The 12,500-nt window shown below is 43.1% G+C and overlaps 1 protein-coding gene across 1 annotated transcript in view; it reads right to left on the bottom strand.

Moving 5' to 3' along the window:
• Nucleotides 1–4,149: 4,149 nt before the first annotated feature.
• The window catches only part of LOC143287337 (uncharacterized), a 34,911-nt gene continuing 26,560 nt past the window's right edge, over nt 4,150–12,500 (bottom strand). Inside the window, exon 7 of the mRNA XM_076595297.1 lies at nt 4,150–6,152. Coding sequence (XP_076451412.1) covers nt 5,631–6,152 — 522 coding nt within the window. The 3' untranslated portion in view covers nt 4,150–5,630. The remainder of the gene's footprint in view (nt 6,153–12,500) is intronic.

Raw genomic sequence — 12,500 nt, forward strand, 5'->3', positions numbered from 1 at the left:
GGGGGTCGGGTGAGTGGTGGCCTCTATCTGTCTGTCTCTGTATTTTCGTCTCTTTGTCTCTCTCTGTCTCTGTGTTTCTCTGTCTCTCACTGTCTCTCTCTCTGCCTGTCTCTGTCTCAGTCTGTCTTTTTGTCTCTGTCTCTCTCTGTGCCTCTCTCTGTCTCAGTCCGTCTCTATCTCTGTCTCATTCTCTGTGTGTGTGTGTGAGTGTGTGTCTGTGTGTGTCTGTGCCTCTCTCTGTCTCAGTCTGTCTCTGTCTCTCTGTTTCTCTCTGTCTCTCATTCTCTACCCCTCTCTCTGTCTGTCTGTCTCTGCGTCTAACCTTGTGTCTCTGTCTCTGCCTGACTTCTCTCTCTCACTCACTCTGTCTGTCTGTCTGTCTCTCTCTCTCTCTCTCTCTCTCTCACGTGAGCTGGTCTGTGTGTGTGTGTGTGTGTGTGTGTGTGTGTGTGCATGTCAGTGTGTGTGTGCGTGTGGGTGTGTGTGTGTGTGTGTGTGTGTGTGTGTGGGTGTGTGAGCAATGACAACAACGATAATTGACGTTTTCAGTCGCGCAGCAAGCAGAAGATCAAATACGCACGTTAAAGATCCTGTAATCCATGTCAGTGATCAGTGGGTTATGGAAACAAGAACATACTCAGCATACACACCCTCGAAAACGGAGTATGGCTGCCTACATGGCGGGGTACATAAACAAAACGGTCATACACGTAAAATAGTATATGTCTGTCTGATTGTGTATGTGCGCGTGCCTGAAATCTGATTAAGTGACACAGGAAACGAATGATGAGCGCCCAGTGGCAGCCGTCAGTCAGCTCTACCCAAGTAGGCAGCATGTTTTGCAAATGACCCCAAGTTTGTAAAGCGCTTAGAGCTTGGTCTGCGACCGAGGATATCAATCAATCAATCAATCAAGCTTGACTCTCTTCAGTTTGCTTATAGAGCACACAGAAGTACTGACGATGCTATCCTAACTCTCCTTCATAATGCTTTCCTTCATTTGAATAACACGGGATCTTTCGTTCGTATCCTTTTTGTTGACTTCTCTTCTGCTTTTAACACAATACAACCTCATCTCCTTGCCCTCAAACTGCTAGGCATGGATGTTGATCCGAAGCTTACTCTTTGGATAATAAGTTTTCTTCTCAATAGAACTCAGTCCGTCCGCTTTCATTCTGCCCACTCTTCTCTAAAATCTACTTCTACTGGTGCACCCCAAGGTACAGTGCTGTCCCCTGTTCTTTTTACACTGTACACAAATGACTGCAGAGGCACGGAGGAAACTCCTGTCATAAAATATTCTGATGATTCAGCAATTGAAGATCTGTCCAACTCTGATGCTATTTATTTCAGTGAAATTAAAAAGTTCTGTTCCTGGTGTGAGAAAAACTATCTGGATCTCAACGTATTGAAAACAAAAGAAATGTTAATAGATTTTCGGAAAGACCCCTTGCCTGTAGCTGACCTTGTTATTGATGGTCAAACAGTGGAGAGGGTCAATGAATATAGATATTTAGGGACCATCTTAGACAATAAGCTGACTTTTGACAGAAATGTTGATTCCATTCATAAGAAATGTCAATCTAGAATTTTTTGTTTACAGAAGCTTAGAAATGTTGGTATAAATTCAAATATTCTTCAAAGTTATTATCGATGTTGTATCGAGTCTGTGCTTACAGTTTCATTTATGTGCTGGTATGGAAGTTTGGGAGTGAGGAGTAAGCGTGTTTTGAACGATGTCATGAGTGTATGCAGTAAAATTGTGGGAGTGAAACAAGCTAGTATGCAAGAGCTGTATGAAAGTCGAGTGGTTAAAAAAAGCAGGCAGATAGCAACTGACGACACCCATATTTTAGCAAAGTATTATGAGCTATTGCCATCAGGACGACGCTACAGAACTTTTAAGTTGAAATCCAGAGCTCTGAAGACTTTTATTCCACGTTCAATCCACCTTTTAAATTCTTGAGAACTGTGTGTGTGAGTGCGCGCGCGCGCACTCTCATGTGAGACGTGTGAAAGTCCGTGCATGATAGGCTGTACCTTGTTCTAGTTGTGGTGTGTGTGTGTGTGTGTGTGTGTGTGTGTGTGTGTTTACTGAGCTTAAAACGTGACAATTGGTTATAATGAATGTGCAATATGTAGGAAGAATAATGTGCAATATGCAGGATGAATGTACAATGAATATGTCTAATGCTAACGTCCATATTCTAAATATATTTCTGTTTAATAATTACGATGTAATAATTAATTGCAATGTTTTTAAAAGCGAATATGTGAAATGCTTTTATTTGAGAACATATGTTTATTACTCTTGTTTAATCAAGTTATCCGCGTGTGTGGGGTGGGGGGGGGGGGTGCGGTGCGGGTGTGTGCTGATTATCTGGTTGTGGTTTTCCGCAATTCATCTTTATTCTTATCTTATCTGTCTATTATAATCAATGTGCAGTATAGTAGGCTATGTTTATAATTATATTCAAATAATGTTTCTTAATTCTTTCTGTTTTTACATTAAGAATACTAGTTATTACCTGCAGTGTGTAGATGTATGTATGAAACGATGTATGTGATATTTTTTTACATTTGTATCTTCGTAATATTTGTTGGGGCTGTTGTTGGCTTTTACAGTTATGGTCCCCATGTTGTTTACTTGTCTATGTTGTGATAATGCACCTGACCAAATTTCTCCAGTTGGAGATAATAAAGTTATTCTTATCTTATCTTATCTTATCTTATCAGGACGAATCATCGCAACACCATTTATACAGGGAGATAATTCGTCACTGAATGTAGCTGTTCAATACATTTCCGGTTACTTCCCATGACATCTTGTTTCACATTACGCGTCAGAGGGTAACAATCATCATCATCATCATCATCATGAGAACACAACAACAACAGCAGCGATGATATCATCATGAGTACTTTTTTTTTAATCCATAAAGTGCAAGGATTAACCGCACAACACAGCACAACACAACACAGCACAGCACAGCACAGCACAACACAACACAGCACAGCACAACACGACACGACACAACACAACACAGCCCAGCACAAAACAACACAGCACACATCAATCACAACACAACACAACACACAGCAATCACAACACAGCACAACACACCACGAAACAACACACCACACCACAACAAACATCAATCACAACACACCACAACACAACACACAGCAATCACAACACCACACCACACCACACCACACCACACAACACAACACAACACAACACACATCAATCACAACACAACACACCACAACACAACACACAGCAATCACAACACAACACAACACAACACACATCATTCACAACACAACACAACACAACACAACACACAGCAATCACAACACACCACAACACAACACACAGCAATCACAACACCACACAGCACAGCACAACACACCACAACACAACACACATCAATCACAACACAACACAACACAACACACAGCAATCACAACACCACACAACACAACACAGCACACAGCAATCACAACACACCACAGCACAACACAACACACAGCAATCACAACACACCACAGCACAACACAACACACAGCAATCACAACACAACACACGGCAATCACAACACAACACACAACACAACACAACAACACAACGCAACACAACATAACACAACACACACCAGTTCAGTTCAGTTTGTCAAGGAGGCATCACTGCGTTTAGACAATGCACATACGCTACACCACATCTGCAAAGCAGATAAGATAAGATAAGATAAGAATAACTTTACTATCTCCAGTTAGAGAAATTTGGTCAGGTGCATTATCACAACATAGACAAGTAAACAACATGGAGACCATCACTGCAAAAAACATCAACAACAACAGTTATTAGGATTATAACGCGGTAAAATCGGTAAAAGAGACGTGGCTATCTCCGCAATCACACTGCAACATTTAGCCGTTTTCTCTAGATCTAGATAGATGTACAAGTTTAGTTACACCCGTCGTGAATGTACGACACAGTCGATTCAATTTCTCTTTTATGTTCATTCTAGTTTTATGGTTTTAAAGCTGATATGAAAATTAAGTATTTTGTTAAACTAATAACAAGTAGAGCCAAGTACAAGTACTTCTAAATGTCGTATGAAGTGAAAAGGACTTCATTTTGAGAAAAGTCAAGACTGGAAATTTTTACACTTCATCAAGGGTATTAACTCTCATGGTTTATTATTGACTCATTATTGTTGATATTTTCATGGTAGTCTGGGGCATAATCCAGTAAGTGATGAGGCGTTCACAAATCTTTCTCTGAATAAATATTTAACGGTCTCCTTCTCCAACTTTCCATCACATGTTATCGTGTATTGTCGATTGAATATAGGATTGAACGGGCAGGTCAACAACTTGAAACAAAATGGCGTCCTTCACGTTCGCGAGGAATATGAGCACGCGCTTTGAATAATATGTATAAATATGTGTACGCAATTGATTTATGAAGTCCACTCGTAGTATTGATTTTAGTATTTTTCCGAAAAAGACCACTTGGGTGAATAAACATAGTGAAAGCCCTGTACACAGAGTAAAACACACAAGCTTTTTATGTAATGAGTATAATTTCAAAATGTAATGTTTAAGATGAGAAAGATCAGTTTAAAGTAAATTAACCCCCCTAGCATTAATTACAGATTAATTTCCCTTTTTTACTATCTTCACCAAAGACATGCACCAAAAATATAACTTCCATGCTTAGCAAAAGAAGTTCCTGTTTGAACAAAAAATGATGAAAATGGCTGCTCTTGATGCTGTGTTAGAATATCAGATCAAAGTGCCAAGTTTAGAGAATTTTTAAAAAAACATATATACCAGTAAAAGCAGTTGGCATATAAGTTGGCTTCTTTTTTATTTTTTGTGCCCATCCCAGAGGTGCAATATTGTTTTAAACAAGATGACTGGAAAGAACTGAATTTTTCCTATTTTTATGCCAAATTTGGTGTCAACTGACAAAGTATTTGCAGAGAAAATGGTAATGTTAAAGTTTACCACGGACACACAAACACACACACACAGACAACCGAACACCGGGTTAAAACATAGACTCACTTTGTTTACGCAAGTGAATTAAAAAACCTTTTGTTGCCGTGGATTCTTTTACGTGCGCTACGTGCATGCTGCACACGGGACCTCAGTTTATCGTCTCATCAAGGTCTAGTGGAGGGGGAGAAAATATCGGCGACTGAGCCGTGGTTCGAACCAGCGCGCTCAGATTCTCTCACTTCCTAGGCGAACGCGTTACCTCTAGGCCATCACTCCACTGGGTTTTTTTTTTTCCATTTGCATGCAGTATTACCACAACAGTACAAATACACTAAAAGTGCACAATAACCATCAGCATAGTGATGGGGAAAAAAAAGTACAGGGGTGGGGTGGGGGGAATGGGGGGAAGAGGCAGTCCTCCCACTTCCATCCCGCCTCTATCATCTTTCTTTTTACCTTTTCAGATGCTGATTTAAACTACACTGCTTGAATTTACCCTCTCTCTTAAACTATTATATATAAAAATATAGATATAGATATATAGAGAGATATATCTATCAACATATATTTGACTCCGTGGGGGAAAAACCGCGCGAGCGTCTTCCGCTGTTTTGATTTTATGGAAAATACTTGACTTGGTCGTCTCTCCTGAAGGTAAACCACGGGGATTTCGTGTTGTGGTGCAGTCGGTGGGTCATGTGGGTCACTTTCCTGTCAAACAGAAGGACCAGTATGATGCCCAGTCCTGATTGGTCGAAGCGGTGACAGCGAAAGTAACCACGCCCCCTGTTTTCACAGTGGACCAAGCTCTCACAGTTCTCTGTGCCATTCGTGGGGCACAGACATCGGGGAGAAAACGCGCAGGCCACCCAGGGGTCCAGAATGGCCGTGTGGACAAACACGTCGTTGTTAAAAGCCAGGAACCCGCCCGCAGTTTCGTACAAAGAGGCCAAATAGCAGGGTTCAATCTGGAAGTATGACGTCATGAAGGGGTGAACGTGCATCATTGTCATGTAATTGTTCCGAACCGCGAAGATTCCTAGTTGATCGGCCTGGTGCAAGATATCCGAGATGTTGCTGGTGGTCAGCCGTGTGCTAGCATCCATCCACACTGTGAAGCGGGAGGAGCTGAGATGAGCCTGTAACACACAGCAATGAGGACAGGTGAGGTGAGCTGAGGTCAGCCTGTAACACACAGCAATGAGGACAGGTGAGAGGAGCTGAGGTCAGCCTGTAACACACAACAATGAGGACAGGTGAGGTGAGCTGAGGTCAGCCTGTAACACACAGCACAGAGGACAGGTGACAGGAGCTGAGGTCAGCCTGTAACACACAGCACACAGGACAGGTGAGAGGAGCTGAGGTCAGCCTGTAACACACAGCACAGAGGACAGGTGACAGGAGCTGAGGTCAGCCTGTAACACACAGCAATGAGGACAGGTGACAGGAGCTGAGGTCAGCCTGTAACACACAGCACAGAGGACAGGTGACAGGAGCTGAGGTCAGCCTGTAACACACAGCAATGAGGACAGGTGAAAGGAGCTGAGGTCAGCCTGTAACACACAGCACAGAGGACAGGTGACAGGAGCTGAGGTCAGCCTGCAACACACAGCACACAGGACAGGTGACAGGAGCTGAGGTCAGCCTGTAACACACAGCAATGAGGACAGGTGAGAGGAGCTGAGGTCAGCCTGTAACACACAGCAATGAGGACAGGTGAGGTGAGCTGAGGTCAGCCTGTAACACACAGCACAGAGGACAGGTGACAGGAGCTGAGGTCAGCCTGTAACACACAGCACACAGGACAGGTGAGAGGAGCTGAGGTCAGCCTGTAACACACAGCACACAGGACAGGTGAGAGGAGCTGAGGTCAGCCTGTAACACACAGCACACAGGACAGGTGACAGGAGCTGAGGTCAGCCTGTAACACACAGCACACAGGACAGGTGAGAGGAGCTGAGGTCAGCCTGTAACACACAGCACACAGGACAGGTGACAGGAGCTGAGGTCAGCCTGTAACACACAGCACACAGGACAGGTGAGAGGAGCTGAGGTCAGCCTGTAACACACAGCACAGAGGACAGGTGAGAGGAGCTGAGGTCAGCCTGTAACACACAGCACAGAGGACAGGTGAGGTGAGCTGAGGTCAGCCTGTAACACACAGCAATGAGGACAGGTGAGGTGAGCTGAGGTCAGCCTGTAACACACAGCAATGAGGACAGGTGAGGTGAGCTGAGGTCAGCCTGTAACACACAGCAATGAGGACAGGTGAGGTGAGCTGAGGTCAGCCTGTAACACACAGCAATGAGGACAGGTAAGAGGAGCTGAGGTCAGCCTGCAACACACAGCACAGAGGACAGGTGAGATGAGCTGAGGTCAGCCTGTAATACACAGCAATGAGGACAGGTGAGAGGAGCTGAGGTCAGCCTGTAACACACAGCACAGAGGACAGGTGACAGGAGCTGAGGTCAGCCTGTAACACACAGCACAGAGGACAGGTGAGAGGAGCTGAGGTCAGCCTGTAACACACAGCAATGAGGACAGGTGAGAGGAGCTGAGGTCAGCCTGTAACACACAGCACAGAGGACAGGTGAGAGGAGCTGAGGTCAGCCTGTAACACACAGCAATGAGGACAGGTGAGAGGAGCTGAGGTCAGCCTGTAACACACAGCACAGAGGACAGGTGAGGTGAGCTGAGGTCAGCCTGTAACACACAGCACAGAGGACAGGTGAGAGGAGCTGAGGTCAGCCTGTAACACACAGCACACAGGACAGGTGAGAGGAGCTGAGGTCAGCCTGTAACACACAGCACACAGGACAGGTGAGAGGAGCTGAGGTCAGCCTGTAACACACAGCACACAGGACAGGTGACAGGAGCTGAGGTCAGCCTGTAACACACAGCACACAGGACAGGTGAGAGGAGCTGAGGTCAGCCTGTAACACACAGCACACAGGACAGGTGACAGGAGCTGAGGTCAGCCTGTAACACACAGCACAGAGGACAGGTGAGAGGAGCTGAGGTCAGCCTGTAACACACAGCACAGAGGACAGGTGAGAGGAGCTGAGGTCAGCCTGTAACACACAGCACAGAGGACAGGTGGGCAGTTCTTGATCCCTGTTGTTGATGTGAATACTGTAATCATGATGATGATGATCTTCCTCTTCTTCTTCTTCTTTTTATGATGATCATTATTATTATTATTGATACTTATTGATCGACTTGGGGAAATTCTTGCTCCCTGTTTATTGTTATTATTATTATTATTGATACTTATTAATGGACAACTGGCGAGGGTTTTTTATCCCTGTTTATCATGATTATTACCATTATGGTGATAGTTATAAGATTAGAGCTCATATCTTTGGTCAGACACTAAGCTCTAAGCGCTTTACAAACATGCAGTCATAGTTGCATTATTATGTGGTTGAGTCGACTGACAGCTGCCTTTAGGCGTTTATCATTTGTTTCCCGTGTTTACTTAGGCTTCAGTCATGCACAAACACGCACATATATACTTGAGTGATTTTACTGCGGGATTTCGCCAGGTAAAAACTCTGTTATTGCTGTGGGTTCTTTTACGTGTGGTAAGTGCATGCTGCACTGACAAGAATAGGTCTTGTTCCCTGTCACTGACATAGTTATTGGTCCCTACCACTGTCGTGTGGGGGTGGAGGGTGAGGGTGAGAATGCGGGCTGACTGCAGAGGCGAAGTAGGCGGACTCGCCACAAAAGCAAAGCACGCTCTCTCCAAAAGTCACATATATGGACAGAAATTGCCCAGACCAATAACTGGATACAGAACTGACCACGGAAAATATCCATACAAGCCCCTCAGAAATGAAGGGCCATATCAGAATGCTGATCAGCTGAGGTTTCTATCTGGAAGAAACGATAAAGATGTTTCCAGGGAAGTGGACCTGCTCCAGTCTCTCTTCACTACCCAAACCTAAAACAGCCAGTAATCACAGTAAAGTTCGTGGCAGAATGGTTAAGACGTCTGTCTGCCAATACAGAGTCCCAGGAGGGTCTGGGTATCTTCTTCTTCTTCTTCTGCGTTCACTCGTATGCACACGAGTGGGCTTTTTACGTGTATGACCGTTTTTACCCCGCCATGTAGGCAGCCATACTCCGTTTTCGGGGGTGTGCATGCTGGGTATGTTCTTGTTTCCATAACCCACCGAACGCTGACATGGATTACAGGATCTTTAACGTGCGTATTTAATCTTCTGCTTGCGTGTACACACGAAGGGGGTTCAGGCACTAGCAGGTCTGCACATATGTTGACCTGGGAGATCGTAAAAATCTCCACCCTTTACCCACCAGGCGCAGTCACCGTGATTCGAACCCGGGACCTTCAGATTGACAGTCCAACGCTTTAACCACTCGGCTATTGCGCCCGTCGTCTGGGTATCAAATCCCGCTCTTGCCCTTTCTCCCAAGTCTGACTGGAAAATTAAACTGAGCGTCTGGTCATTCGGATAAACCGAGGTCCCGTGTGCAGCACGCACTTGACGCACTAAAAAAGAACCCATGGCAACAAAAAATGTTATCCTCTGGCAGAATTATGTTAGAGAAATCCACTCTGATAGGTACACAAATACACATGCATGCACACGAGGCCTGACGAGCGCGTTGAGTTATGCTGCTGTCAGGCATCTGCTTAGCAGATGTGGTGCAGCGTATATGGATTTATCCGGACGCAATGAAGCCTCCTTGAGAAACTGAAGCTGAAAAAGAAATTACTCTCATTCAGGTTTCCACGATAGCAAGCGAATGTGATGGTGCAGTTTACATAAACACGAAAGTCCTAGCCCTGGTAACATTATGTGCATATTTAGAAAGGAAAGTTATATTTGCACGGTTTTGTTTGTCGCAAATACTGCTGACGTGAATAAAGCTGATAACATTTCTGATCGAAAAATACCTTTGCGTTAGAAAGCTAATGTTACATCTGCGTAACTTTGCTCCCTACAAGAACGCTGAAGTGACCAACCACGATAAAATATCTATCAAAAAACAAAACAAAACAAAAGCTGTCCAAGACTGCATTTGAATTAGAAAGCTAATGTTATACCTGAATCACTTTGCATTTTACAATAATATGAAATTAACCAACAGCAATATCGCGTTACCAATCTAGTCTTACCTTAAAGTCATGATTGTGTACTTTTGCTTATTACAGCTCATTAAAATCAACAAACGGTAATGTAACGGCAGCAATCTAACATCTTTTTTTTTATAACATTAACCTTTCGATGGCAAAGTGTTGAGATTAGGTTTTTATGAAACATGAAAGTTGTGGTACAACTTGCCATTACCTTGGTGTTCACGGTGTAATGCGATCGTCACTAGCTTTCTAATGTTGGAGTAACCCTGGTCATTTATGTGCCACAGACATGTGTCCGGACATTTCAAGTCAATTTCTTTATTTACGAGGGTAAAAGAAATCCACTCGCCAAGTCAAATCAATTTCTTTATTTACGAGGGTAAAAGAAATCCACTCGCCAAGTCCAATCAATTTCTTTATTTACGAGGGTAAAAGAAATCCACTCGCCGTGTCAAGTCCATTTCTTTAATTACGAGGGTAAAAGAAATCCACTCGCCAAGTCAAATCAATTTCTTTATTTACGAGGGTAAAAGAAATCCACTCGCCGTGTCAAGTCAGTTTCTTTATTTACGAGGGTAAAAGAAATGGGATTTTCTACATCTGGCCCTCGCCATAAAGAGGGTCTAAAGAAAAAGAAGAAAATTCTAAACAAAAGGAAACATACACATCACTGCATGCAGTTACCTTTCCTTCCAGTTGTCCTACCTTCCACCACAACCCCTCCCCGCCCCTCCCCCTCCCCAGAACAGGGCGACAGAAAACACACATGAAAGCAATACACATGAAGATAGAACAGGGTGATAGAAAACACATGAAGGCAATACACACTTGAAGATAGAACAGGGAGACAGAAAACACATGAAAGCAATACACATGAAGATAGAACAGGGAGACAGAAAACACATGAAGGCAATACACATGAAGATAGAACAGGGTGATAGAAAACACATGAAGGCAATACACACTTGAAGATAGAACAGGGTGATAGAAAACACATGAAGGCAATACACATGAAGATAGAACAGGGAGACAGAAAACACATGAAGGCAATACACACTTGAAGATAGAACAGGGAGACAGAAAACACATGAAGGCAATACAGGTGAAGATAGAACAGGATGATAGAAAACACATGAAGGCAATACACACTTGAAGATAGAACAGGGCGACAGAAAACACATGAAGGCAATGCACATGAAGATAGAACAGGGTGATAGAAAACACATGAAGGCAATACACATGAAGATAGAACAGGGTGATAGAAAACACATGAAGGCAATACAGGTGAAGATAGAACAGGATGATAGAAAACACATGAAGGCAATACACACTTGAAGATAGAACAGGGCGACAGAAAACACATGAAGGCAATGCACATGAAGATAGAACAGGGCGACAGAAAACACACATGAAGGCAATACACACTTGAAGACAATCGAATAATAAGCATGGAAAAGACCACAGCTTACATACAAAGTCCTCCCTCCGTAGTCAAACTACACCTCACCCAACCACTCTCTCTCTCTCTCTCTGTGTGTGTCTCTCTCTCTTTAGCTCACAGAACTATTTAAATGTCGTAATTTATATTACTGTTTTTTGTAACATGTGCATGCTTATTTTAGCCTCTTATTTTTGTGATTTTTTTTTAATTTCTTTTTTTTTTTTTCATTTTATTGATCATTATCTTGTCCTATGTTAATTTTCATTTTTTGTACTCTCTGTCTCTTTATCTCTCTGTCTGTCCCCTTATATCTCTCACCTCTTATTCTCCTCTGTTTAGTGTTGTAAATGTGAAATTACCATTCATGTATCCATGACTATAATATGCATGCTGAACTGATATAATGATTCCCCCTTTGTTTATGTTACTGTTTCTCCTTCGAGGGCTGCATGAAAAAACAAGAGAGGCAAGGCCTTCAAGACTCACCTGTGATACACTTTTTTTTTAAAAATCTAATCGTTAAAATGTGTTCTGTATTTGTTATTATAAAGCTTCGGGTTATCAAAAAAAAAAGAAAAAAAAGTCCTAACCAGATTCGAACCCAGCGTGTTCGGGTGAGAAGAAACTGTCTTACCCATTACACTATCGTGGCTCATTTACTGACGTTCTAAAATTTAGTATTTGAACATACTTTTTTAAAGGGCGATAAATCAATTGCAGTATTCGCAGTGAGAACGCTGTTTAAATCATATTATTCTGGTGTATCTTGGGTATTCAAAAAATCTTTAAGGGCAACTAAAAAATTTTTTTTAAGTCCGCGGTAAAAGAGACGTGGCTATCTCCGCAATCACACTGCAACATTTAGCCGTTTTCTCTAGATCTAGATAGATGTACAAATTTAGTTACACCCGCCAGGAATGTAGTACGACACCACGGTCG

This window comes from Babylonia areolata, chromosome 11, assembly GCF_041734735.1.
Source record: "Babylonia areolata isolate BAREFJ2019XMU chromosome 11, ASM4173473v1, whole genome shotgun sequence".
NCBI classification, from domain to species: domain Eukaryota; kingdom Metazoa; phylum Mollusca; class Gastropoda; order Neogastropoda; family Buccinidae; genus Babylonia; species Babylonia areolata.